Consider the following 21723-nt stretch of genomic DNA (forward strand, 5'->3'; position numbering starts at 1 on the left):
TCGGCTGGAGCCGGTGCCCCTCCGCCGGGGGAGCGCGAGGAATGCGCCCGAGGGGGCGGGGCGCGCGCGGCCACGGAAAGTAGTTCCCGGGCGTGCGCGCGCGCGCGTGCGCGGTGCGCCCTCCGCCTCCCCCGCTCCGGGCGGCCGGGCGCGGAGGGATCCGGCGGCGCCGCAGTGCGGGGCGGGGCGGGGCGCGCGCGGCGGCCGTTGAGGGACCGTTGGGGCGGCGGCGGCGTCGGCGGCGGCGGCGCGCGCTGCGGGCAGTGTGAGTGTGGAGGCGCGGACGCGCGGCCGAGCTCGAGCTGCTGCAGCTGCTGCCGCCGCCACCGCCACCAGCGCCACCGTCACCAGCGCCACCGGAGGAAGCCTGATCCCCACGCTCCGCACGCCCCGGGCTTCGCCATGGTGAGTGGCGGGGACGCGAGGGAAAGCCACCGGACGGGGCCCCCTCCGCTGGAACCCAGAGTAGGGCGTGTGAACCGCTCTGCCCTCCACACACACACACACACGCACAAAGCGGGGTTTGGGGGTTTCTCAAGGCGACTTGGGCACCCCCCGGGGTGTTTGGATCGGCACACGGGCACCTGAGCGCACGGCGCTGGTGGGGGATGTTTGAGGTTCCCAGGGGTTTGGGGGAGGGGGCTGGGCAAGGACCCGTCCGGGCCTTCGAGAAGGCTTTTGTTGGGGGGTTGGTTCTGAAGATGTGGGAACTGCTTCCGCAAGGGTGGCGGTGGAAACCCGGCTGGAGGAGGTGGGGTGCCGAGAGGCGCGCAGGGGCGCACTGGTGCAGCTTGGACCCCAGGACTGAGGGGCGCAATGGGGGCTGGGGGGTCCCCGCAGGACCTTAGTGCTCCACCAGGAGGAAGGGGAGGCGGTGAGGTGCATGCAGACTTGGGGTGGGCAGCAAAGCAGGTTGCAAGATGCTCCAGGAGCCCTTGGGATGGGGGAGGATGGGGGAGGTGGGGAGGGATTCAGGGGCCTGAGGCGTTAGGAGAGTGGGGTTGGTTGGTTGTTTTTTCCGGGTTGGGGGCAGGGCGGCGGGACCCCTGGAAAGGTGAGAAGTGGGGAGGACTTTGGGAGACCAGGAGATGCTGAGAAGCAAATGAATGGCAGGGGTGGGTCTGGGTGGGTCTAGGTGTGGAGTGGGTGTGGGACCCACCCTGCCGAGCGTGGGGAAGACATGGGGGGGACAAAGACCAAAGTGGGGCGGTGCTGAGGGGTGGGCGGCCCCAAGGAGTGGGGGCAGGCGGCAGAGCTGCGCTGAGGGTGCCTGGGCGGTGGGGATCAAAGTTTGAGGTGGATCAAACGCGCGTGTTGCTCAGTGGGGGCCCTGGGGGCGGTGGCTCCTCACTGGTGACGGTGCGGCATGTGGCATCGCCAGCAATCACACGCCTGTTCCCAGCAGAGGCCTCACCCCATGGGACCCCCTCGCTAGCTCACCCACCCAGTGCCTCCATCCATTCACACAGCCAGGGCTGCAGCTGGTCCTCCCCGGCTCCCCCAGTACCCGCAGGCCAAGGCCAGAGGTGCACGCAGCCGTCCTGCCGGACCCAGCCGGGCTGTGGCTGAGATCTCAGGCTTGCTGACACAGGCCTGACCTGACACCCCCCACCCCAGCAGAACCCTGCTGAGGGAACCCCGAGCTGCCTGCAGGACCCTCGAAGTGGCCCTGGCTGGCCACTCGTTCCCTTTGTCATCAGCTCGATGTGGTGGGATGGGGCTCGGGGCCCTGGCCCCATTTCCGATCTCAGCTGACACTGCAGGCTGGCACCGCCCGGGGGCTGCGGCAAGGCTGAGAACGGACAGCCCGGTCCCTCCCCCACCCCACATCCAGCCTCTTGCTGGAACCTAAGATGAGGGCCAGGGAGCAGGCTATTTTGGAGACAGGTTTGGGTGGAGGCGTGCCATCTTCGGTTCTGGAAAGGGATGGACGGGGGGCCTGGCCCCCGTTGGGGAGTGCTGCTCAGGGGTCCGGCACCTGGAGCTGACCTGCCCTCCCCTGAGGCTTTGGGTGGGGATGGCTGGCACCTGCTGGGCTGTGCAGTGACCAGCTCCCTCTGCCCAGGGGAGCAGGAAGAAGAGCAGTCGGGGGAGGGGGAGGGCACGTGTCCGCTCCTCTTTCCCCCCCTCCCCACCAGCCTTGGCAATCAGAAGCCCCTCCCGGCTTCCCACTTTCCCAGGTGGCTTCTTCAGGTGTCAGCACCTCGGGGTGGGTTTTTCCTTCCCACCCTCCTCCTCCCAGGGCAGGGCACTGTCCCTGCTCCTGGGATGGAACCTCTATGTCCAAGACTGCAGATCCGAGGTCTGGCAGGCCCAAGGCTGGCACTGCTGGACCCTTGGGGTCTCTCCCTCTCCTTGCAAAGGGGTAGAGACAGTTATCTGGACCCTCCAACCTGTGGTACAGGGTTGGGGTACCTTCTGGGTAGCACCTGTAAAAGCCAGGGAAATCTGCTCTTTGGAGGCCTGAAGTGCTGGGCGTAGGCCCCTACTGGCTCCTCCCCCACTAGGCTGGCCCGTCCCCAGGACTCGGTCAGGAAGGGCCAGTCCCGCGGCTTCCGTGCCCCGCCCCCAGGCCACATGCAGCAAGGACGGCCAGCCACCCCATCTCTCTGGCCCGCCGCTAAGGCTACAAAGGGTTAAAGACTGCAGCGCTGCCGAGACAGACACAGGCTCTTGTGGCTCTGTCACAGCCAGCACTGCCTGGTGCAGTCCCCTCCCTGGCATGTGTCCCTCCTGCGCAGAGCGGTGCCCAGAGCCACCAGCTAGCAGAGTGCTGGCCACTTGGGTCCACCTGGGCCTGGCACCTCCAAATGGGTGACACGGGAACTAGCCAAGAAGGCCCCAGAGAACTTCCCTCTGCTCTGCCCAAGGACTGACTGGCACCATCTGGAACCTTCTAGAACTGCATGATTAGGCCTTTGGGGCTCCCAGGCCAGGGCCAGCCCACATTGTGCTGGCCTCGGACTGCTCAGTCGGGCCCAGGGCAGGCAGGGTTGGCTGCCCACCACCATAGGAGCCAGCATGCCCAGGCCTCGTCCCCTCCCGGCCCTGACCCCCCTGCCCGCGTGCAGCCAAGGGCTGGCTAGCTTGCTGACTCTCCTTCCTGTCCTTGCAGGCTGACCAGCTGACGGAGGAACAGATTGCAGGTGAGTGCCCCACGTCCCCTGTCACACCTCAGCAGCCGGCCAGGATGGTACATCGGAGAAGCACCCAAGGGTGTTCCCATCCCGATCAGACCCCAGAGTCACCTCAGCATTTTGACATCAGTGACTGGAGCCCCCAACCCACTGCGGGAGCTGCCCACCTCCGGCATGGGCTGGCCTTGCTGCTTGTCTGCCACCTCTGTGAGGGCCACGCCTGTCATCGGCTCAAATGTCCCCCATTGGAGACCCCTGCCTTCACTCCCCTGTCACGCCCTCCTGTCACTGGGTGTGGGGCTTGCGACTGGGGACTTATTTCTCTTGGCTCCCACCAGGTACACAGTGCCTGGATGCTGCAAGCCTGGGAGAGAGCCCAGCTCTGCTGTGTGACCAGTGCCCAGCCTGGGTGTGGGGAGGCGGGAGTGGCCTTGCCCCCTTTCTCTCCTCATGCCTTCCCCCCAACACACACAGTCACGCCTATGTAGCTTTTGGCTCTGGCTCTGAGCAGCCCCAGGACCCGGCCTTGTCCTCCCGCCTTCAGCACAGGGAGGTGCCAGCATCCTGGGTCTCCAGGGCCAGCAGATGATGGAGGTCACCCCTCCCTCACCACAGCCCAGCCCTGTCCCCAGCGTCCCTGCCCTCTGGGACTGTGCTGCCAGGCATCTGTTCTCTAAGGGCTTGGGGGCAGGGGAATGCCAGGTGCCAAGCAGGCCCAATAGGAGGGCAGGAGCCACGGGCTCCTCTCACTCCTGATGCATCCCCAGCTGTGGCCTTCCCACTCGTCATACTCCTGGCTTGGCAGCCAACCCCCTCCACTCGCCCCACGCACTGTCCGTCAGCCATGCTCTGCCACTGATCACCCCACGCCTCACCGCACAGCGGGGAACTGGGCTGGCGGCGGTGCCAGTCAGGGCTTCAGTGCCCACATGTCCTCCTAGGACAGCAGAGACATGCACGTGCTGTAGCCTTTGTCCCTCCTCACTTCCGCTCCCCACCCCCTCCTGTCACTGTGACCTTGACTAGTGTCCCTCGGACAGAGAGCTTCCCTGACCCACGGGCCGAAGAGGTCGAGCTGGCAGTGGCCCGTGGCCCGCAGCCCGTGGCCCGCAGCCCGTGGCCCGTGCGGTAAGCGGATGTGCTGAAGGCTGGGCTGTCCTAGACAGCTGGCCAGTTCCTAGACCTTCCACCAGGGAGGTGGCCTGTGCGTGGAGGCCAGATCTGTCCCGGGAGCCTCCCTGTCCCTCACTTGTCCCCTGTGTCTCCCCTCTCCAGAGTTCAAGGAGGCGTTTTCCCTCTTCGATAAGGATGGAGACGGCACCATCACCACCAAGGAGCTGGGGACTGTGATGAGATCCCTGGGGCAGAACCCTACCGAGGCTGAGCTCCAGGACATGATCAATGAGGTGGACGCCGACGGTAAGCTCGGGGCCAGCAGGCACCGGGCAGCCACCCTGGGCCGGGGCTGTGTCTCCCTGCCCAGGTCAGGAACATTCCCCACCTCCCTTTACCCCTCCAGGAAATGGGACCATTGACTTCCCAGAGTTCCTGACCATGATGGCCAGGAAGATGAAGGACACGGACAGCGAGGAGGAGATCCGGGAGGCATTCCGCGTGTTTGACAAGGTGGGCGAGGCTCGGGGAGCCTGCCCCGCCGGCGCTGCCGCCATGATTCCCTCCTGGTTGGCGCTGCTTCCTGCCAGGGTGGTGGGGTGGCAGGCCTCACCCCACCATGAACACCCTGTCCCCACTGCCAGGACGGGAACGGCTACATCAGCGCCGCCGAGCTGCGCCACGTGATGACGAACCTGGGCGAGAAGCTGACGGACGAGGAGGTGGACGAGATGATCCGGGAGGCCGACATCGACGGGGACGGCCAGGTCAACTACGAAGGTGAGGCCGCTGGGCGGGGCTGCGCCGGGCTGCCGGTACCCGGGCCCCACCCTGCCCTGACGGCTGCCGCCTTGCTCTCCCCCCACAGAGTTTGTACAGATGATGACCGCGAAGTGAAGGCCCGGGCAGCTGGTGATGCCCGTTCTCTTGATCTCTCTTCTTGCGCGCGCTCTCTTCACCACTCCCCTGCATTCCCCAGTTCTAGCAAACACCGATTGACTGACTGAGAATCTGATAAAGCAACAAAAGATTTGTCCCAAGCTGCATGACTGCTCTTTGTCCCTCTTCCTCCTCCTCCTCCCCCCCTCCCCGCCCCCTTACATCCTGATGTATCCAGCTCCTGCCCCAGCCCGGGTGGCTCGCCTCTGTGTGTGTCCCTCTGTGTCTTTCTGTTTGTCATCTTATTTTGGGGTGCTGGGGCAGCTGCCAGCCCTGTCCTGGGCCCAGGCGGAGGCGCATGCCCATGGCCGTTGCATGCAGGCGGCCTGTGACCTGGTGTGTAGGTCCCAGCAGCCGAGGGGGGCGGGGTAGGGTGGGCCAGGGGGGCTGTGGCCTTGGCTGCATGGGGCATTGTTTGACCACTCCAGGGGGCTGGCTCACGGGAGACAGCCAGAGTGGATGGCACCATCCGATTGGCTTTCTGAGTCGGGCTGGCCGCACGGGGCGCCATGCCTTTGGTCCCTGCGTGTGGCCTGGCCCGCGTTCCTGTAGCGCTGTCAGCTGTTCCGTGCATACCTGGTGCTAACACCCCCAGGGCCTAGCCCCAGGAGCGGGTGTGGGATGCAGGGTTTGTGATGTGCTGGTGTTTTCCGCCCACCCCTCCCCTTCCCCCCCAGGCCCCTTTCTGCCACTTAAAAGCTTCCATTTTTGCCCACATCCCTGGCGAGCTAGTTGAAGAGTGGGGAGAAGGGAGATGAGCCGCAGCCCGCTCGCCAGAGGACAGACCTGCAATAAAACCGCCTCGGCGCAGCCCCTGCTTCCCAGTCTGCCCGCCCCTCCGCTCCTGGGGGCGGCATGGCACCTCTTCCCCATGTCTGTGCTGTCTCGGCCGCCTCTGCCCTCGCCCCTGCCTGCCCCCACCCAGTGGAGAGCATGCTCCGTGCCCTTGCTTCTGCCTTGCGCCTCTGGGACAGGGAAGTCGGTGTGGGCAGTGCCATGGTCCCGGTGCCTCCCCCGCCCCCGTCTGTCCCTTTCATCTGGCTCGCCTCTCCTCCCCATTCACACACCCGCCCACACACGACACACACAGCCCAGGTGGATGGAGGCGCTTTTCCTGGCACCTGCCCAGCTTGGAGACTTCTCACCCGCCCTCTGGCCCCCAGCCTCGGCAGGAGGAAGGGAGGGAGGGACAGAGAGACCCCCACCAGCCATGGAGGGGAGGGCAGGCAGGCGGGAGGCTGTGGACTTTTGCGGAATGTTTTGTTTTTGTTTTTGTTTTTTAAACCGGGCAATATCGTGTTCAGTTCAAGCTGTGAAGAAAAATATATATCAATGTTTTCCAATAAAATACAGTGACTACCTGACTTGTTCTATAGTGTCTGTTGCTCCCCCGGCTCAGCAGCACTGGCCAATCCCAAGATGGCTTAGGCAGGGTCCTCACCTGACTTCTAGGGCTGACACACCCCACCCGCCAGCAAGAGACCGCCAGTACCCACCCTGTGTCGGGGGTGGGGGGTGAGTTAGCTGAGAGCTGGGAAGGGGGCCTGTGCAGGGACTGGGATGAGCCTGGTGGGGGTACCTCACTTGGCTATGTGTGGGAAGGACCTTGGCAGAACCTGGGGACGGGGGCACTGAGGCAGGAGCCACAGGATTCTTATTGATGCTTAGAGCCTCCACCCCACTCCCAGGTCCCTGGCAGGAGTGCCATTTGCCGAAGCCGTCCACCTCAGCCTGGATGGGGGAGAAGACGGGCCTTGTCGGGGGAGAGCCCCAGCGTGGTGGCACAGTGCAGGTGGCTCACTGCGCTCCTGGTGGCTGCGGCGGAGGAGGAAAGGCCTCGGCTCACCTGTTCCTCCCAGGCCACTCGCAAGTGGGGCAGGATGGAGGAGGGAATGAGAAAAGGTGCGTTTGGGGCTCATGCATGGTGACAGTGCAGCGCCATAGCAAGTTAATCCTCCATCTGCAGCACCAGGTCCCAACTGCTCCAATTCTGACGATCCAGGCTGAGGATGACCCAAGGCTTTGGATCCCTGCATCAATGCAGGAAACCTGGAGGAGCTCTAGCCTTTGTGACTCTGCTGCTTAGAGAGGCTGAGTGGAGGTTGCTCCCCATACCTCCTGCTGGCACACGGATGTGGCAGGGCACCTGGCTGGCTGTGCTGCAAGGTGGCGAGACAAAGTCCCACTGCCAGCAGGCCAGAGAACTAGTGGGGAGGCTGGCCGAGGCCAGGATTGCGACAAGGAGGGGTCTGGGTTCTCACCCAGCCCTGGGGTCAGGTGCACACAGCCCTGCATGGACACTGTCTTGTACCCCAGTCCCGCCCGGGGGCCCAGGGCCACAGGTCACACCTGGTGCACCTTGCCCCTTGCACCTGCTTCTGGGAAGTGGCTGGGCTCGGCATCCCTAGTGCCCGCCCTGACTGACGCACACCTGCCCTTCCCTGACGTATCGTCCCCCGGGGCCCTGTGTTAGGGAAGACTGCTAACTCCCGGCCTGGCTACCTTATTAAATAATCATGAGTTCCCTCTCCATTCTTGATTAATCAAAGACATGAAGTGCACTTGGCTTCCAACAGCCGTGGGGCAGGAGTGGAGGGGCAATTCCCACAGCCCCGTCAGGGAAAGGCTGTTGTGGGAATTGCTGCTATGGTTCAATTGGGCCTGTCCTGATGTGACAAGCCCAGCCAGGATCCCAGACCTGTACACACACACACACACACACACACACACACACACACACACACACACACACACACCCACCACCACCACCACCACCACCACCACCACCACCACCACCCTACACACACACACACACACACACACATCACCACCACCCCCTGGGAAGCCGGAGATTGCCTCTCTGTCATTCCTAGTGTGACCAGCAGGTGGGGCCATGGTTCTAGGTACCAGCCTGGGTGGGGCCAGGATCGGTGGCACGGTCTTGCCCTCTGCCAGCACATCCCCGCAACTAATTGTGCTGTCACCTACTGCTTGTATCCCACACTGATGTAATCACTTAATTGTTAACCACTGAGGGGTGAGTGAGGGCAGGCCCCGGTGGTGTCTGTGACATTACCTCCCTAGACCCAAGAAGGCTCAGACCAGGAGATCCACCATCCGCTCCCCAGGAAGTCCTCCCTGATGTCTCCCATAGGTCCCCAGACCTACCCACTTTGAGAATAACATGAACCGGGAACTCGGGTGGGGGGAGTCTGCTCACTCAGCCCTAGGCCGTGGGACAGCTAGACATTGACCTTGGATGGTGCTGGGCAGACGGCTGGGGGCCCAAAGACATGAAAACCCCAGAGGAAAGAAGCCAGGTGCCCACCTCCCCCACCCCAAAGTGGTCTGGCCAGAGGTCGGAGTGTAGACAGCCAGGGGTGAGCCACGGGGAGGAGCCCAGTGTCACCCAGGGCCTTGCCTCCCATTGGGGAGCCCCTGCCCTCCCTGCCAGCCTCCCACCTCCTTCACCACCCTGTTGACGTCAAGCCACAGGCAGCGTTTCTGAGCACGCTCACTTTTGTTTGAGAGTCACACTATTTTATTGTGGCAAGATCCCAGGTGAGAAGCATCACCATTGTACAGTCACAGAGCCAGTCAGGGCAGGTCACAGCACCATGCGCCCCAGTCCTGTTCCAGAACATTCTCATGACCCCAAGCAGAGTCCATTCCTGTACACACTGCTTTTAGCTCACACACACCCCTTGTGCTTCTCTGTGATCTGAACACAGGACCTGTACAGCAGTGACAACAACAACAGCAGGAACAGTAACTGGCCCCCAGGAGCTTTGCTGTACACCAAGCCCTGGGGCAGGACCTACCTGAAGGCTCCCTGAGGAGAGAGGAGACCGGAGGGTACCCCCCAGGCCGCTGCTGCGTCCTCTCCCTGCTCTCTCCTCACCCGGGGATGGGGGGGCAGGTGCCCCTCCCCAGATGGGGGGCTGGGTGGGAAAAAGGGAAGTGTGGCTGCTTTCCCATTCCCCTCCCCCAGCCCCAGGCCAGCTCACTTCCTGTCACTCACTTGGGGTCAGCTCAATCTCAGGCATCCCCCCCTGCCACCCTTCCCCCCCACCAGGGTAAGGAGGATCCCAGGAGAAGGTGGCAGGGGGGAGGGGGGAGAAGCTGGTCCTTCAATGAATGCATGAGTGACATTAAGGGGGTGCAGTCAGGCACCCCTCCTCCACCGAGGGGACAGATCCAGAACTTGGATCTGCCATCTTGGGTGGTCCGTGAGGTTCACGCGCGCCACCCCCAACACAGACACACACACACACACACACACACACACACACACACAGACACACAGACACACAGCATCTCAGGGCCCACCACTCCCCAGCAGCAGAGCCCTGCGGTGGGCAGGGGAGGAGTGCGTGAGAGAGTCTGGAACTTCTCCCAGAATGCCCCCTGGCTCCTGGGCCACTTGGCAGAACGCAGGGCAGTCTCGGGAGATTCAGGTGGGGGGGGCACAGTGGACAGGGCCCCTTTAATGGACAAGGAGAGGAGCTGGAACCCTAGCCCCCGCCCCCCCCCCCCCGCACACACCCCCTGCAGACCCGAATGCACAGAAGCTGGGAACCCAGCTGCCCTCTAAATATTTAGACAGTGAAATGGAAGAGGACCAAGGGCCTGAGCAGGCCGCCCAGGCGCTGGATATTTTGAGAGAGCCAGTTTGTGCTCCAGGGTAAACCTTCTCCTGGATCCCTCACTCCCCTTGGCCCGCCCCTCCCCCACCCCCAGAGCCTGTAGTGAGTGCCTACCCACCCTGGCAGAAATAGCAGCTGAGTGCCCTGCCAGGAATGGCGGGCTGAGGTCGGACATCTGCACCCAACAGCTGTGACCCCCACTTCCTTGCCCAGAAGGCAACAAGGTAGCCAGGGACCCCAGCCCTGCTGAGCTGTCAGCACAGGGAGCAGGCGGCAGGGGCAGTGGCCTCTGCAGCCTTAACCGGTGTTCCCACGGGGCCGCCACCCGCCTGGGGCACTGCTGCTGCCCGCCCCTCACCCCAGGCGGACAGGGGCACCCAGTTCCTCTCCTTTCCCTGGGGAGCTGTGGGAACCCTCCTCCCCGAGGCCAGGGGCGGCAGCGGTGCCGGTGGGGACAGGGGTATCCGAGGGGCATCCTGGGCAGGCCAGGGCCACAGGTAGCACACCCAGAGCCTGAGGCGCTGGAAGACAGCCTTGCGGAAGAGGATGAAGACCCAAGGGTCCAGGATGGGGTTGAAGGCGTTGAAGCGGAAGGCGAGGAGGTCTCCCATCTCGCTGCTGTCGGGGGCCACAGCCTGGGTGAAGCCGCGGATCTGAGGGTGAGGGAAAGAGGGACGACAGGGAGAAGAATCAACAAGCAGCCCCCCGCCCCACTCTGCTGCGTCCCCTCCTCCTCCCCTCTCACCAGTGGGGACCAGGGCGGGGACGCAGCAGAAGGGGGAAGGAAATCAGATAAGATGAAAACAGCATCGCTTCAGGCCTGGCACGCAGGGCTCCCAGGAAGCTGCCCACGGAGGCCCAAGAGGAGGTAGATGGGGGCCCGACAGAAAAGATCTCCCATCACTCCCCTTCGACCGGCTGGGAAGACCCTGGGCTTCCAAATCTCTGATCTGGAGTTTCCTCCCTGCCCATGCTGCCAACCCTACCCTGCCCTACATGCCTCTGACCACGCATCCAGTTCCCAGGGCCATGGCAACCCCCAGGCAGGTTTCAAAGGAAAGGCCCATGGCACTGAACAGGCAGGAGCTGAGGCCAGGTGGGAGATGGGTGGCAAAGGTGCACTGTGTGGGAGCCCCAGGGTCTGTACTCTGAAGCCAGTGCAGGGTGCGGGGGAGGAAGAGGCAGATATTGAGAGAGCAGAACCAGCATGGGCTCTGGCTAGGACAGTAGGGGCGAGGCACGTGGGGTGCGGGGTGCGCAGTGGGAACTCCAGCCCTGGAGCCGGAGGCCCCAGCTGATTGTCCATCTCCCGGGAGAATTGTGACCTTGGGCCATTTCCTGCTGAGCACTCACTCCACGCACGCAAGGGGAGTGTGGTCAGCTGAGAAAAGGTTTGTAAGCTGCAAGTGCCTGTGAATGGCAGATCCCGGGGTTCCACGCAGCGTGGGGAGTGGCAGGGGCAGGGTAGAATGGAGGAGCTCTGGATCTGAGGGACTGAGGATTTAGGTAGGGGACCACGAGGGGTGCAAACAGGGCCCAGGTAGTGGGCAAGAGACTGCTTGTTCCAAGGAAGACAGGAGCAATGAGGGGGTGCAAAGATGCAAAGGGGGTGCTGCCCTGTCTGTGTAACAGGGACACTCAACTAAGGACAGAGCTGCAGGCCACCACCCACCCCCACTCCCCCCACCTGCCAGGAGCAGCGACTCACTGTGAGAGGCAGAGAGCACACGGCCATGATGGCTGTCATGGCGGCCAGCAGAATCAGGTGGTCCACCTCATCCTCGCGTGCCCGGGGTCCAGGGACCAGTGAGCCCTGGTGGCGTCTCTGCTGGCGGTACATGCGACAGAGGCTGAGGGTGACGGAGCCATTGCAGAAGACGATGGCGGCTACCAGCAGGGCCACGAGGCTGGCGTAGGCGAGTGAGAAGGCACAGCCTCCAGGTTCGGCGGAGCGCAGGCGGATGAAACACCAGCTGCCAGGGCAGTACTGCTGGTGCTGACCCAAGCCCAGCAGGGGCAGCGAGCAGAAGAGGGTGCAGAAGGCATAGATGGCTGGCAATGCCAGGCGGGCACAGCGTGGTCCATCCAGCTGGGCATAGAGGTAGGGGTGGCTGAGTGCCAGGCAACGCTCCACGGCCATGGCGAAGAGGATGAGCGTGGAGGCCAGGCCGAAGAAGGTCATGGCAAAGGCGAAGGCATTGCAGAACGCGGGGCTGCCACGGGCCAGGCCCACCAGCGAGCTGTTGCGGGCGTAGGCCACGAACACGGCAGGGCTGAGGAAGCTGGTGCCCAGCAAGTCGGTCACAGCCAGCCCCGTAACCAGCACGGCGAAGGCCGAGGGCCGGGAGTGCCGTCGGGCACTCAGGATGCCCAGCGCTAGCCCGTTGCCCACCACGCCCGCCACAAACATGAATGTGCTGGTGGCTGGCCCCACCGAGCCCCGCACGTAAGTAAGGTTCCGGCAGGAGTCCGCCATCCTCCTGGTCCAGTGATGGGAGAGCAGCCAGCCAGCCTGGGCTCGAGGGCCCCCTGGGGCTGGGGCTGGGGGCTCAGGGGTGCCAGGCTGGCCCTGCAGTCCACCCAGTCGCCCACAGCTGGCTGCTATCCTCCGGGCTCGGCCCAGCCCTCGCTTTCCCTCAGTCTTTCTCCTGCAAAGTCTTCCTGTGTCCCCTCCCTCCGGCGGCCCCCACCTTCCCTGGTCCTGCTCACCGCACCTGCCCAGCTGCTGTTTCTTCTTCCCCCCTCCTCCGGCTCCCTGGCCAGTCTTGCGTGTGTCCTGGTGGCTCACGCCACTGTCTGTATCAGCCTCTCTCTCCTCCCTCCTCCCTCCTCATCTTGCCTGCTGGCCCCAGCTTTTTCATTTCCTCTCTGCCCCGCCCTCCCTCCCTGGTTCTCCAGGGGCCCCCTGGGCTCCTTGCCGGCTCCCTGGCATGCGCCCCGGCCCCCAGTCCCAGCTTGGTTCATCCAGCTCCAGCTTCCGCCCCCGCTCCCACCCTCAGTCAAGCCTTGCTTTCTCACTTTCTCTCCATTCCCTGAGCGAGCCACCTGCCGCCATGCCATCCCGGTCAGGGGTCCCTCCCCTCGTTCCTCCCCACAGGGCTGTCTCACTCTCTGGGTCCTGGGTCGGGAATCTCTGAGTCGCCCTCACGGGTGGAGAGGTAGAGCCGGCCAGGCTGGAGGGTTTGGTGAAGCCCGGGGCCTTTCCTAGGATCTATTCTGGGCTCCAAGCCCCAGGGTTAGGACATTACCAGGGATTGAGAAATGACCAGGAAATTCCTCCTGATGTAGTCTTTTCCAGACAACACCACTGAGAATCCCGGGCCACTTCATCCTTCCAGCAGACTGAGAGGAGTCAGCCGGGGCAGGGGGAGAGATGCCGGTCTCTGGAGCTCGCCCCACGCTCTCCCCTCCCGTAGAAGCAAGCCAGGAGGAGGAGAATGGGGCTGGCAGTTGCCAGAGGGGCTGGTCAGCTTCAAAGAGGAATGCCCTGCCACCTCCTGCTCCTCTCCCCAGCACTCCCAGGCCCAGCTCCAGTAAATGACCTTGACCTCCAAGAGGTGACCATAGCTGTCCATCCAGGGCTCTAGCATCAGGGTCACATGCAGCTCTCCCACCCTCCTTCAACAAATCCTAGCGGCCTCCTCCCCCATCTATTCCTGCTGAGCTCAAGGGTCCCAAGGCAGTCACATGGACCAGAGACCCTCTTGGGGGACCCCCTCCTCCTTGCTTATCCAGGGGCTAGCTTGCACATAAAGATGACAAACTTGAGATCTCAAACTCAGAACAGAATCCTGTCTGATTCTGTCGCTTTCTCACTATGTCACAGCCCTGGGTAAGGCCAGGAAGCTGGTACGCCTGTCTGCTCAGCAGTGCCAGCATTCCAAGCCATGGCCTGGCTGGCAGCCTGCTGGCAAGAGCCTGGGCAGGGGGATGCTCTTGCCCCAGGGACCTGACCGCCAGCAGCTGCTGCCCCACCCAGGCTCCCTATCGCCCATGCCCAGCTAGCACTCCGGCTTCCGCCGGGTGGATGTGTGCCCCAGCTGGGACTCTCCCAGAGGCGGCACAGCTCTGCCCAGGGTGGGAGGGTAACGCCTTGCGTGCAGGCCCCCACCTCCACGGCCCCCCATGCTCACCAGGCCCCAGGAAGAGCAGCGCGAGTTCAGGAAGCCAGCTTGCGCTAATGAAGGACGGCGCCTGGCATGCTTCTGGCTGGCCTTGGTGGCAAGGGAGAGCAGGGGTGGGTAGCAAAGGCACTGGTTCCCGGATCCTCTCTCTGTCTGTCTGTCAGCTTCCTGTCCCCATTGGGGTTCCTCTAACCCAGAGAGCAAGGGAACCCCAGACCAGGACCTGCCCCTCTTCTCCCTCCAGGCCCCACTCCCCGCCTGGCCCCCATGTGCCCTGGCAGTTAGCAGGTGTTCTGTGCTCCCATTATCAGGAGCAAGTGGGCGGCAGGGAACAGTGACTCAGCTAGTGACGGGAACAGAGTGTCCTAGCATGGGACATGGCTCTGCTTACCTCCTGGGGACGCCCAGCCTCGTGTCCAGCTGTGGCCCCAGCAGCCAAGTCCACAGCAAAAGCCACAAGGGAGGCCTCTGTGCTCACTAGGTGCCTGGGGTAGGGTGGGTGTGGGTGACCAGCCGCCCCGACTGCTCGCTATAGAGGATCAAGGAGGGGTGGCTTCCGGGAGCTGGGAAGCCACGAGACGAACAACCCCAAAGAGGGTGAGTCAGCGGCTCTCCACCCTCCACGCACTGCAGCTTTCTGGAGGAAGAGAGGGGACACGCACTCAGAGACCCCTGAGAGTGGGGACTGAGTCGGGGTGAGGTCGCACAGCACCCCCTGGCAGGAAGTGGGCGATGGGAACCCAGGAGGAAGTTGAGTGCCAGGACCATGAACTTGGGTTGGGAGTCTGTGGAATCATTGGGACCTACCTGCATTTCCAAGGCCAAAGGACAGAGAGATCTCCCATCCCTGGTTCACTCCCCAAGTGTCCACAGCAACCAGATCTGGGCCAGGTCTTCCACACAGGTGGCAGGGACCCAAGGACTTGAACCACCAGCTGCTGCCTGCCTCCCCAGGTGCCTTAGCAGCTAGTGGGATGGACTTGAACTAGGCCCTCCGGGGAGGGACAGATTCACCTGGTGCACCAGCACACCTGGACTAGCATTACCCTCAGCATGGTGTGCGAGTGTGTGTGTGTGTGTGTGTGTGTGTGTGTGTGTGTGTGTGTGTGTGAGTGTGCGTGTGTGTGAATGTCTGTTAGTGGATACTGCACACGATTAAAAAACTATCCATGGGACCCTGCACGCTGAGTGGCTAAAGTCCTTGCCTTGCATGCGGCAGGATCCCATATGACCATGGGTTCATGTCCTGGCTGCTCCACTTCCCATCCAGCTCCCTGCTTGTGGCCTGGGAATGCAGTTGAGGACGGCCCAAAGCCCTGGGACTCCACCCACGTGGGAGACACAAAAAAAAAAGCTCCTGGCTTGTGACTGACTCAGCTCCAGCCATTGTGGCCACCTGGGGAGTGATTTTTTTCTTTGCACCCCCCCTGTCGCCCCCCCCCCCACATACACACACAAGCTTTCTTTCCATCTTCCAGGACCTTTTTTTTTTAATTATTATTACTCATTTATTTTTATTGGGAAGGCAAATTTACAGAGAGAAGGAGAGACAAAGATCTTCCATCTGCTAGTTCACTCCCCAGGTGGCTGCAACAGCTGGAGCTGAGCTGATCTGAAGCAAGGAACTAGGAGCACCTCCAGGTCTCCCATGTGGGTGCAGGGTCCCAAGGCTTTGGGCCGTCCCTGACTGCTTTCCCAGGCCACAAGCAGGGAGCAGCTGGGATACAAACTGATGCCCATATGGGATCCCAGTGCATGCAAAGCAAGGACTGTAGCCACTAGACTACTGCGCTGGGCCCTTTCCAGGACCTTTCAGAACTCTCCTCCATAAGTTGCTGCTGGTGCATGGCATCTGGGCATGACTCTGTGTGTCTGTGTGTGTGTGTGTGTGTGTGTGTGTGTGTGTGTGTGTGTGTGTGTGTGTGAGGAGTGGCAGCTCCTGTGTGCTTCTGGAGTCATACATGTGTCCTCATGGGTGTGTTGCTAATCACAGATACACAATAGTGCAACTTATAGTAAACACTCCATCAAAAAAGATTATCTGTTTAAAAAGCAGAATTACAGAAAAACGCAGAGAGAGCATCCATCCGCCTGTTCATTCCCCAGACGGCCACAAAGGCTGGATCTGGGTCGGTCCAAAACTACGAACCAGGAGCTTCTTCCAAGTTTCCCGTGCAGGTGCAGGGACCCACACACGTGGGCCATCCTCTGCTGCTCTCCCAGGTGCACTAGCAGGGAGCTGGATGGGAAATGCAACAGCCAGGACTGGAACTGGTATCCTATCTGGGAAATTCTGGCATTGCAGCCCGTGGCTGAATGAGCTGTGCCACGGCAGCCTCAGTGAGCCCTCTTTCTGGCTACATTTGCCAGGATGTGTGCCTGGGACCAGGCAAGGCAGGTCTGTGCCCTCAGCACTCACTGGCCGGGCCACCCCCGGGCGCTCTTCTTCAGCAGGGCGGCCTTGACCTTATCTGAGGCATCTGGAAGATAAGATTCACCCCACAGGCTCCTCAGGAAGCCCTCAGATCAGACACAAGGTGATTATTCACCCACAAGTTGGAATCAGCCTCGTCCTGTCTCCCAACGGCTGGCCATGTGTGCAGCAGACTGGGCCGGGGCAGCGGGAGGCCCTGGTCAACAGAAAGCATGAAGCAGGTAGATGGCCCTTGGCTGAGTGTCCCCACATGCCTGGGTGAGTGTCCCCAGGCAGGCAGTGCAAACAGGCCAGGAAGTGGAGTTGCAACAGGCTTTGCGTGTCTGCCACCTGCCAGCACCTCTGGCCACTGACCCACATTTGCTGTGGGTGGCCACAGACCTCAGACCTCGGCCGCCTGTTGCCCGTTGACCTGGGCCCGACCCCTACCTGATGGCCTGGTTTCCGCCCTGTACCCACGCTGCCAACCACTCTCGCCCACATGTCCCTCGAAACCCCTCACTGCTACTGTGCATTTGCCCACAGCCTTCTGCCCCAACGGAGCCTTCGCCTACCACATGCTAACATCTCCCAGGGTGGGAGATGTGGGGAGCCACTTAGCCCCATCCCCCAGGCCTCCAGACACTGTCCTCTGAGTATCTCTCCTCTAGCCCCCACAGGCCAGTGACCTCGTTTTTCTTAATTTTTAAATTTTTATTGAAAAGTCAGATATACTGAGAGTAAAAGAGACAAAGGAAGATCTTCCATCCAGTGATTCACTCTGCAAGCAGCCACAATGGCCAGAACTAAGCCAATCTGAAGCTAGGAGCCTGGAGCCTCTTCCAGGCCTCCCACATGGGTGTAGGGTCCCAAGGCTTTGGGCCGTCCTCGACTGCTTTTCCAACCACAATCAGGGAGCTGGATGAGAAGCAGAGAATTAGAACTGGCGCCCATATGGGATTCTGGCGTGTGTAAGGTGAGGACTTTAGCTGCTAGGCCACCATGCTGGGCCCTTGTTTGTTTGTTTACTTTTTTTATTGGAAAGTTAGGTATACAGAGAGCAGGAGAGATAGAGGAAGATCTTCCATCCTATGATTCACTCCCCAAGTGGCCACAATAGCTGCAGCTGCGCCGATCCGAAGCCAGGAGCTTTTTCTGGGTCTCCCACATGGGTGCAGGGTCCCAAGGCTTTGGGCCGTCCTCGACTGCTTTTCCAATCACAAGCAGGGAGCTGGATGGGAAGTGGGGGAGCCAGGACATGAACCAGCTTCCATATGGGATCCCAGCACATGCAAGGCGAGGATTTCAGCCACTAGTCCACCTCACTGGGCCCTCCCCATCCCCATCCCTGTGTCTGTCCAGTGGGCACAGTCACCTGTGAGGCTGTTTTGACAATTCAATGCCACAAAGAGGTCCTCAGGAAGTGCCAGGCTGGGAGTTCTCCCACCCCTCTGTCAGCCTTTAGCACACCAGAAAAGGCCCAGATAGGGAGGCGCTGGGCCCTTTGGAGCCTGGGGTCCCAGGAGGCGGGGTTGCCAGGGGCCAGCACTTTCCTCCCTGCCTTGCCACCTGGCCCTGATTGACCCCGGCCTGGGCCTGGGCCTGACCTGGCAGCTGGGGGTAGCAGCAACTGGTGACACTGCCAGCTATAAGGCTCCTCTGTGATACCACTGGGTCTTTTGTCTCTGCCCTGGCCCTTCTGGCTCCTCCTTCCTCATTCATTCCCCTTCCTCCTCCTCCAGGCAGACCTCCACCCCTTCTCCACAGTATGACGCCCCCAGATCAGCAAGGGGTGGGTGGCATTCCCAAACACCTCCGCTGGAATCCTGGCACCCCACAGCAACTGAGCTGCTACGTCCTATTGCCCACAGGTCACTGGGGTCTTGGGAAATTCTAGGAATTCCAATCCCCAGAGAACTACTCCTGGGATCCTGGATGCCCGTGCATTCTCGGTTTGAAGCTGCAAGGACTCTGGGCCTGCAGATGCTGGACTGCTCCTGGCTCCCTGCTTCCAGCATCCCTCCCCCACCTGCCAGCTCTTCCCAGTCCCTACAATTCCCCACGGGGCTCCTGCAGACATGATGCAACCAGGCTGGAGCCTGCCAGGGGGACAGGGGAAGCAAAGAGGGGATGGAATTACAGTGGCTTCTGCCTCTCTATATGCCAGGGTAGGAGGCCCAGGGGACGTGCATACCGGAGCTATGGCCGGACCAAGCATGGCCCGTGAGGAGCTGAGCCCAGAGAGTACCTGCAGCCAGGCGTGAGGTCCAGCTTCCCTCCGGCCTGAGCTGCCAGTGAGACCCCAAGAAGGGGAAGTGCTGCAAACTCAGTGGCCCCAGGACAGCCAGGAAACCAACCAGCCAAAGCCGAACTCTCCCTCCAAGTCCCTATGAGCAATGATGACAGGGGAAGTTTATTTATATTAAGATTTATTTATTGGGCCCGGCGGCGTGGCCTAGCGGCTAAAGTCCTTGCCTTGAACGCGCCCGGGATTCCATATGGGCGCCGGTTCTAATCCTGGCCGCTCCACTTCCCATCCAGCTCCCTGCCTATGGCCTGGGAAAGCAGTCGAGGACGGCCCAAAGCCTTGGGACCCTGCACACATGTGGAAGACCCGGAGGAGGTTCCTGGTTCCCGGCTTCGGATCAGCACAGCACCAGCCGTTGTGCTCACTTGGGGAGTGAATCACCGGACGGAAGACCTTCCTCTCTGTCTCTCCTCTTCTCTGTATATCTGACTTTGTAATGAAAAATAAATAAATCTTAAAAAAAAGAGATTTATTTATTATTATTGGAAAGGCAGAGTAGATTTATGGAGAGAAGAGGAGACAGAGGGAAAGATCTTTCTTCCAGAGGTTCACTCCCCAAGTGACTGCAACAGGCCGGAGCTGAGTTGATCCGAAGCCAGAAGCCAGGAGCTTCTTCTGGGTATCCCACATGGGTGCAGGGTCCCAAGGCTTTGGGCCGTCCTCGACTGCTTTCCCAGGCCATAGGCAGGGAGCTGGATGGGAGGTGGAGCTGCTGGGATTAGAACCGGTGACATATGGGATCTTGGCGCGTCCAAGGCATGGACATTAGCCGCTAGGCCATCGTGCCGGGCCCATATATTTGTTTTTTTTAAATGTCCTGTAGCTTTACATTGTTTTTGTTGTGCTTTGTTTTATGTATTTGAAAGACAAAGTTACAGAGACATAGAGAGAGGGAAAGAGATTTTTCATCCAGTGGCTCAGTCTGCAAATGGCCATAGCCGGGACGGAGCAAAGCCAGGGGCTTCTTCCAGGTGTCCCAGGTTGCGCCATCCTCTGCTGTTTTCCAGGGAGCTGGAAGGACGCGGAGCAGCCGGGACTCAAGGGCTCCAACATGGGACTGCCTGCACCACAAGTGGCGCTCCAGTGTCCTAAGTCACAACCCAAGCACCTGCTTGAGAAGCACAGAGAGAAAATCCTGTCCGCTGATCCACATCCCAAGCTCTGCCCTGGCTGGGCCTGGGACAAGGCTGAGTCAGGAACCAGGAACTGACTGCAGGCTCCACCCACACGGCCAGCAGGGAACTGCCCCCCTGCAGCCCCGGGTCTGCACTGGCAGGCGGCCAGAGCCAGGAGCTGGAGCCAGGACCTGCAGACAGATCCACTGACATGGGATGCAACGGTCTTCACGGGCCTGTGGATCCCGGGGCCAAATGACTGCCCATGTCTCACCTATCTATCTATCTATCTATCTATCTATCTATCTATCTATCTATCTATCTATCTTTCTTTCTTTCTTTCTTTCTTTCTTTCTTTCTTTCTTTCTCTCTCTCTCTTTCTTTCTTTCTTTCTTTCTTTCTTTCTTTCTTTCTTTCTTTCTTCCTTCCTTCCTTCCTTCCTTCCTTCCTCCCTCCCTTCCTTTCTCTCTCTCTCTCTCTCTTTAGCCTTATTTATTTTTATTGGCAAGGCAAATGGACACAGAGGAGAGACAAACATCTTGTCCTCTGGTTCACCCCCCAAGTGGCTCCAATGGCCAGAGCTGAGCCATTCTGAAGCCAGGTGCCAGGAGCTTCTTCCAGGCCTCCCATGCAAGTGTAGAGACACTGGCCTATCTGTGTCACAGCCCATGGGTGCCTGTGGGTTACCGGGCTCTTTAACTCCCAGAGAAGCAAGCAATGTGGGATTCTTCCAATGTTTTAACTTGGTAACCAAATCGAGGTCAGAGGGAGAGGCACGGACTGCAGCCCAGTTAGAGCCGGTGGCCATCAGCAGGTGCCCAGGCAACACACGGTGCCTGGAAACACACAGTGCTCTCGGTGGCTCTGCTCTCTCCTCCTCTGGCTGCCCTCCTCTCCATAGCCTCCTGGCTTTTTATTATTGTCAATTTATCTTTTATTTATCAGAGAGGGTTCCCATCTGCCGGCTTGCTCCCCAAATGCCCGAAACAGCGAGAACCAAAACTGGCAGCCGGAGAACTCAAGCTGACTCTCCCTGTGTGGGTGGCAGGGGTGGCAAGGACCCAGTCAATGCAGCCAGCCACCGCTGCTGCCTCCAGGGTGTGTGTTAGCAGAAAGCTGAGGGAAGCGTCCCAAAGGGGTGCCTTGGCCACCGCACCACACATCCCGGTTGGGACAGCCACCACCACGGCCTGGCTGGACGCCTCCCCCTCCACGAGCCGTCCAACAGAGCTGCCCTCAGCCCAGCTCTACCCATGTTGGCCTGTCACCATCTGGGGACAAAATAGCACCTTCCTGGGATTGGCAGGACCGTTATATACATTGAGGAGAGGGCAGTGGTACGCACTTCCTCACACACTCCACAGACAACGCAGAAAGAACCGGAAAGAACCCTACTTCCCCGCGGTGGTAAGGGTCTCCCCGTGTTCCCTCCCTCCGACCTCCAGAAGCACAGATCCCCAGCACCGGTCACCAAGTTTATTGGATTCATACTCCGGGCGGGGAGGGCTCAGAGAAGGACGCAAAAAAGCCTCTTGTCGCGGAAGGGGTTCTCGGCGGCAGGGACCGGGGTCACCAGCGGGTCGTCCTTGGCATGCGTCTCGCAGAAGGCCAGGAGCTCGGCCGCCGCCTGAGACACCTGTGGGAGCCACAGTGGGGGAAGCTGGCGCCCCATCCCTCGGTGCGACCAAGTCCTGCCTCCAACACGGCTGGGCAAGCCCCCCAACCCCACCCCAGACCCCCCCTCTCCGGACCGGCACCTTCATGCGGTCGATGTTCACTTCCAGCTTCAGCTGCTCCACGGCCTTGCGGGCCTCAGCGATCTTGGCCATGTTGTTGGACATGGCTGTGGCGGCGGGGGACGGGGTTCAAAGCCGGGAGAGAGGGAATGGGGCTGGGGCTCGCCCGGTAAGGCTGGGTGCTGGCAGGAC

General features: G+C 61.1%; 3 protein-coding genes across 3 annotated transcripts; 1 reads left to right on the forward strand and 2 right to left on the reverse strand.

The window, feature by feature from the left end:
- The first annotated feature begins 245 nt into the window (after window positions 1-245).
- On the forward strand, window positions 246-5290 carry CALM3 (calmodulin 3). Its single transcript, XM_040977849.1, has 6 exons — window positions 246-405; window positions 3116-3146; window positions 4413-4556; window positions 4657-4763; window positions 4895-5030; window positions 5119-5290. Exons 1-6 carry the CDS (start codon window positions 403-405, stop codon window positions 5145-5147), a joined length of 450 nt encoding a protein of 149 aa, XP_040833783.1. The 5' UTR covers window positions 246-402; the 3' UTR covers window positions 5148-5290.
- Window positions 5291-8690: 3400 nt separating this feature from the next.
- PTGIR (prostaglandin I2 receptor) lies at window positions 8691-12543 on the reverse strand. Its single transcript, XM_040977851.1, has 2 exons — window positions 11544-12543; window positions 8691-10488 (listed from the first exon to the last, which is right to left on the reverse strand). The coding sequence occupies exons 1-2, from the start codon at window positions 12309-12311 to the stop codon at window positions 10090-10092; spliced, it is 1167 nt and encodes a 388-aa protein (XP_040833785.1). The 5' UTR covers window positions 12312-12543; the 3' UTR covers window positions 8691-10089.
- Window positions 12544-21302: 8759 nt separating this feature from the next.
- Window positions 21303-21638, reverse strand: GNG8 (G protein subunit gamma 8). Its single transcript, XM_040978262.1, has 2 exons — window positions 21553-21638; window positions 21303-21431 (listed from the first exon to the last, which is right to left on the reverse strand). The coding sequence occupies exons 1-2, from the start codon at window positions 21634-21636 to the stop codon at window positions 21303-21305; spliced, it is 213 nt and encodes a 70-aa protein (XP_040834196.1). The 5' UTR covers window positions 21637-21638.
- Between the last annotated feature and the right edge of the window lie 85 nt (window positions 21639-21723).

This window comes from Ochotona curzoniae, unplaced genomic scaffold (assembly GCF_017591425.1).
Source record: "Ochotona curzoniae isolate NIBS_2020 unplaced genomic scaffold, NIBS_Ocur_1.0 contig_2861, whole genome shotgun sequence".
NCBI lineage: Eukaryota > Metazoa > Chordata > Mammalia > Lagomorpha > Ochotonidae > Ochotona > Ochotona curzoniae.

What these genes read in the sequence shown, in the direction of transcription:
- CALM3 (XM_040977849.1), top strand. An exon ending in GACGGAGGAACAGATTGCAG is followed by an intron (nt 3,147 to 4,412) that starts GTGAGTGCCCCA and finishes TCCCCTCTCCAG; the next exon opens with AGTTCAAGGAGGCGTTTTCC. An exon ending in CATTCCGCGTGTTTGACAAG is followed by an intron (nt 4,764 to 4,894) that starts GTGGGCGAGGCT and finishes CCCCACTGCCAG; the next exon opens with GACGGGAACGGCTACATCAG.
- PTGIR (XM_040977851.1), bottom strand. Translation starts at nt 12,311, where the DNA reads ATGGCGGACTCCTGCCGGAACCTTACTTACGTGCGGGGCTCGGTGGGG. An exon ending in TGTGCTCTCTGCCTCTCACA is followed by an intron (nt 10,489 to 11,543) that starts GTGAGTCGCTGC and finishes CCTCACCCTCAG; the next exon opens with ATCCGCGGCTTCACCCAGGC.
- GNG8 (XM_040978262.1), bottom strand. Translation starts at nt 21,636, where the DNA reads ATGTCCAACAACATGGCCAAGATCGCTGAGGCCCGCAAGGCCGTGGAG. An exon ending in TGAACATCGACCGCATGAAG is followed by an intron (nt 21,432 to 21,552) that starts GTGCCGGTCCGG and finishes TGGCTCCCACAG; the next exon opens with GTGTCTCAGGCGGCGGCCGA.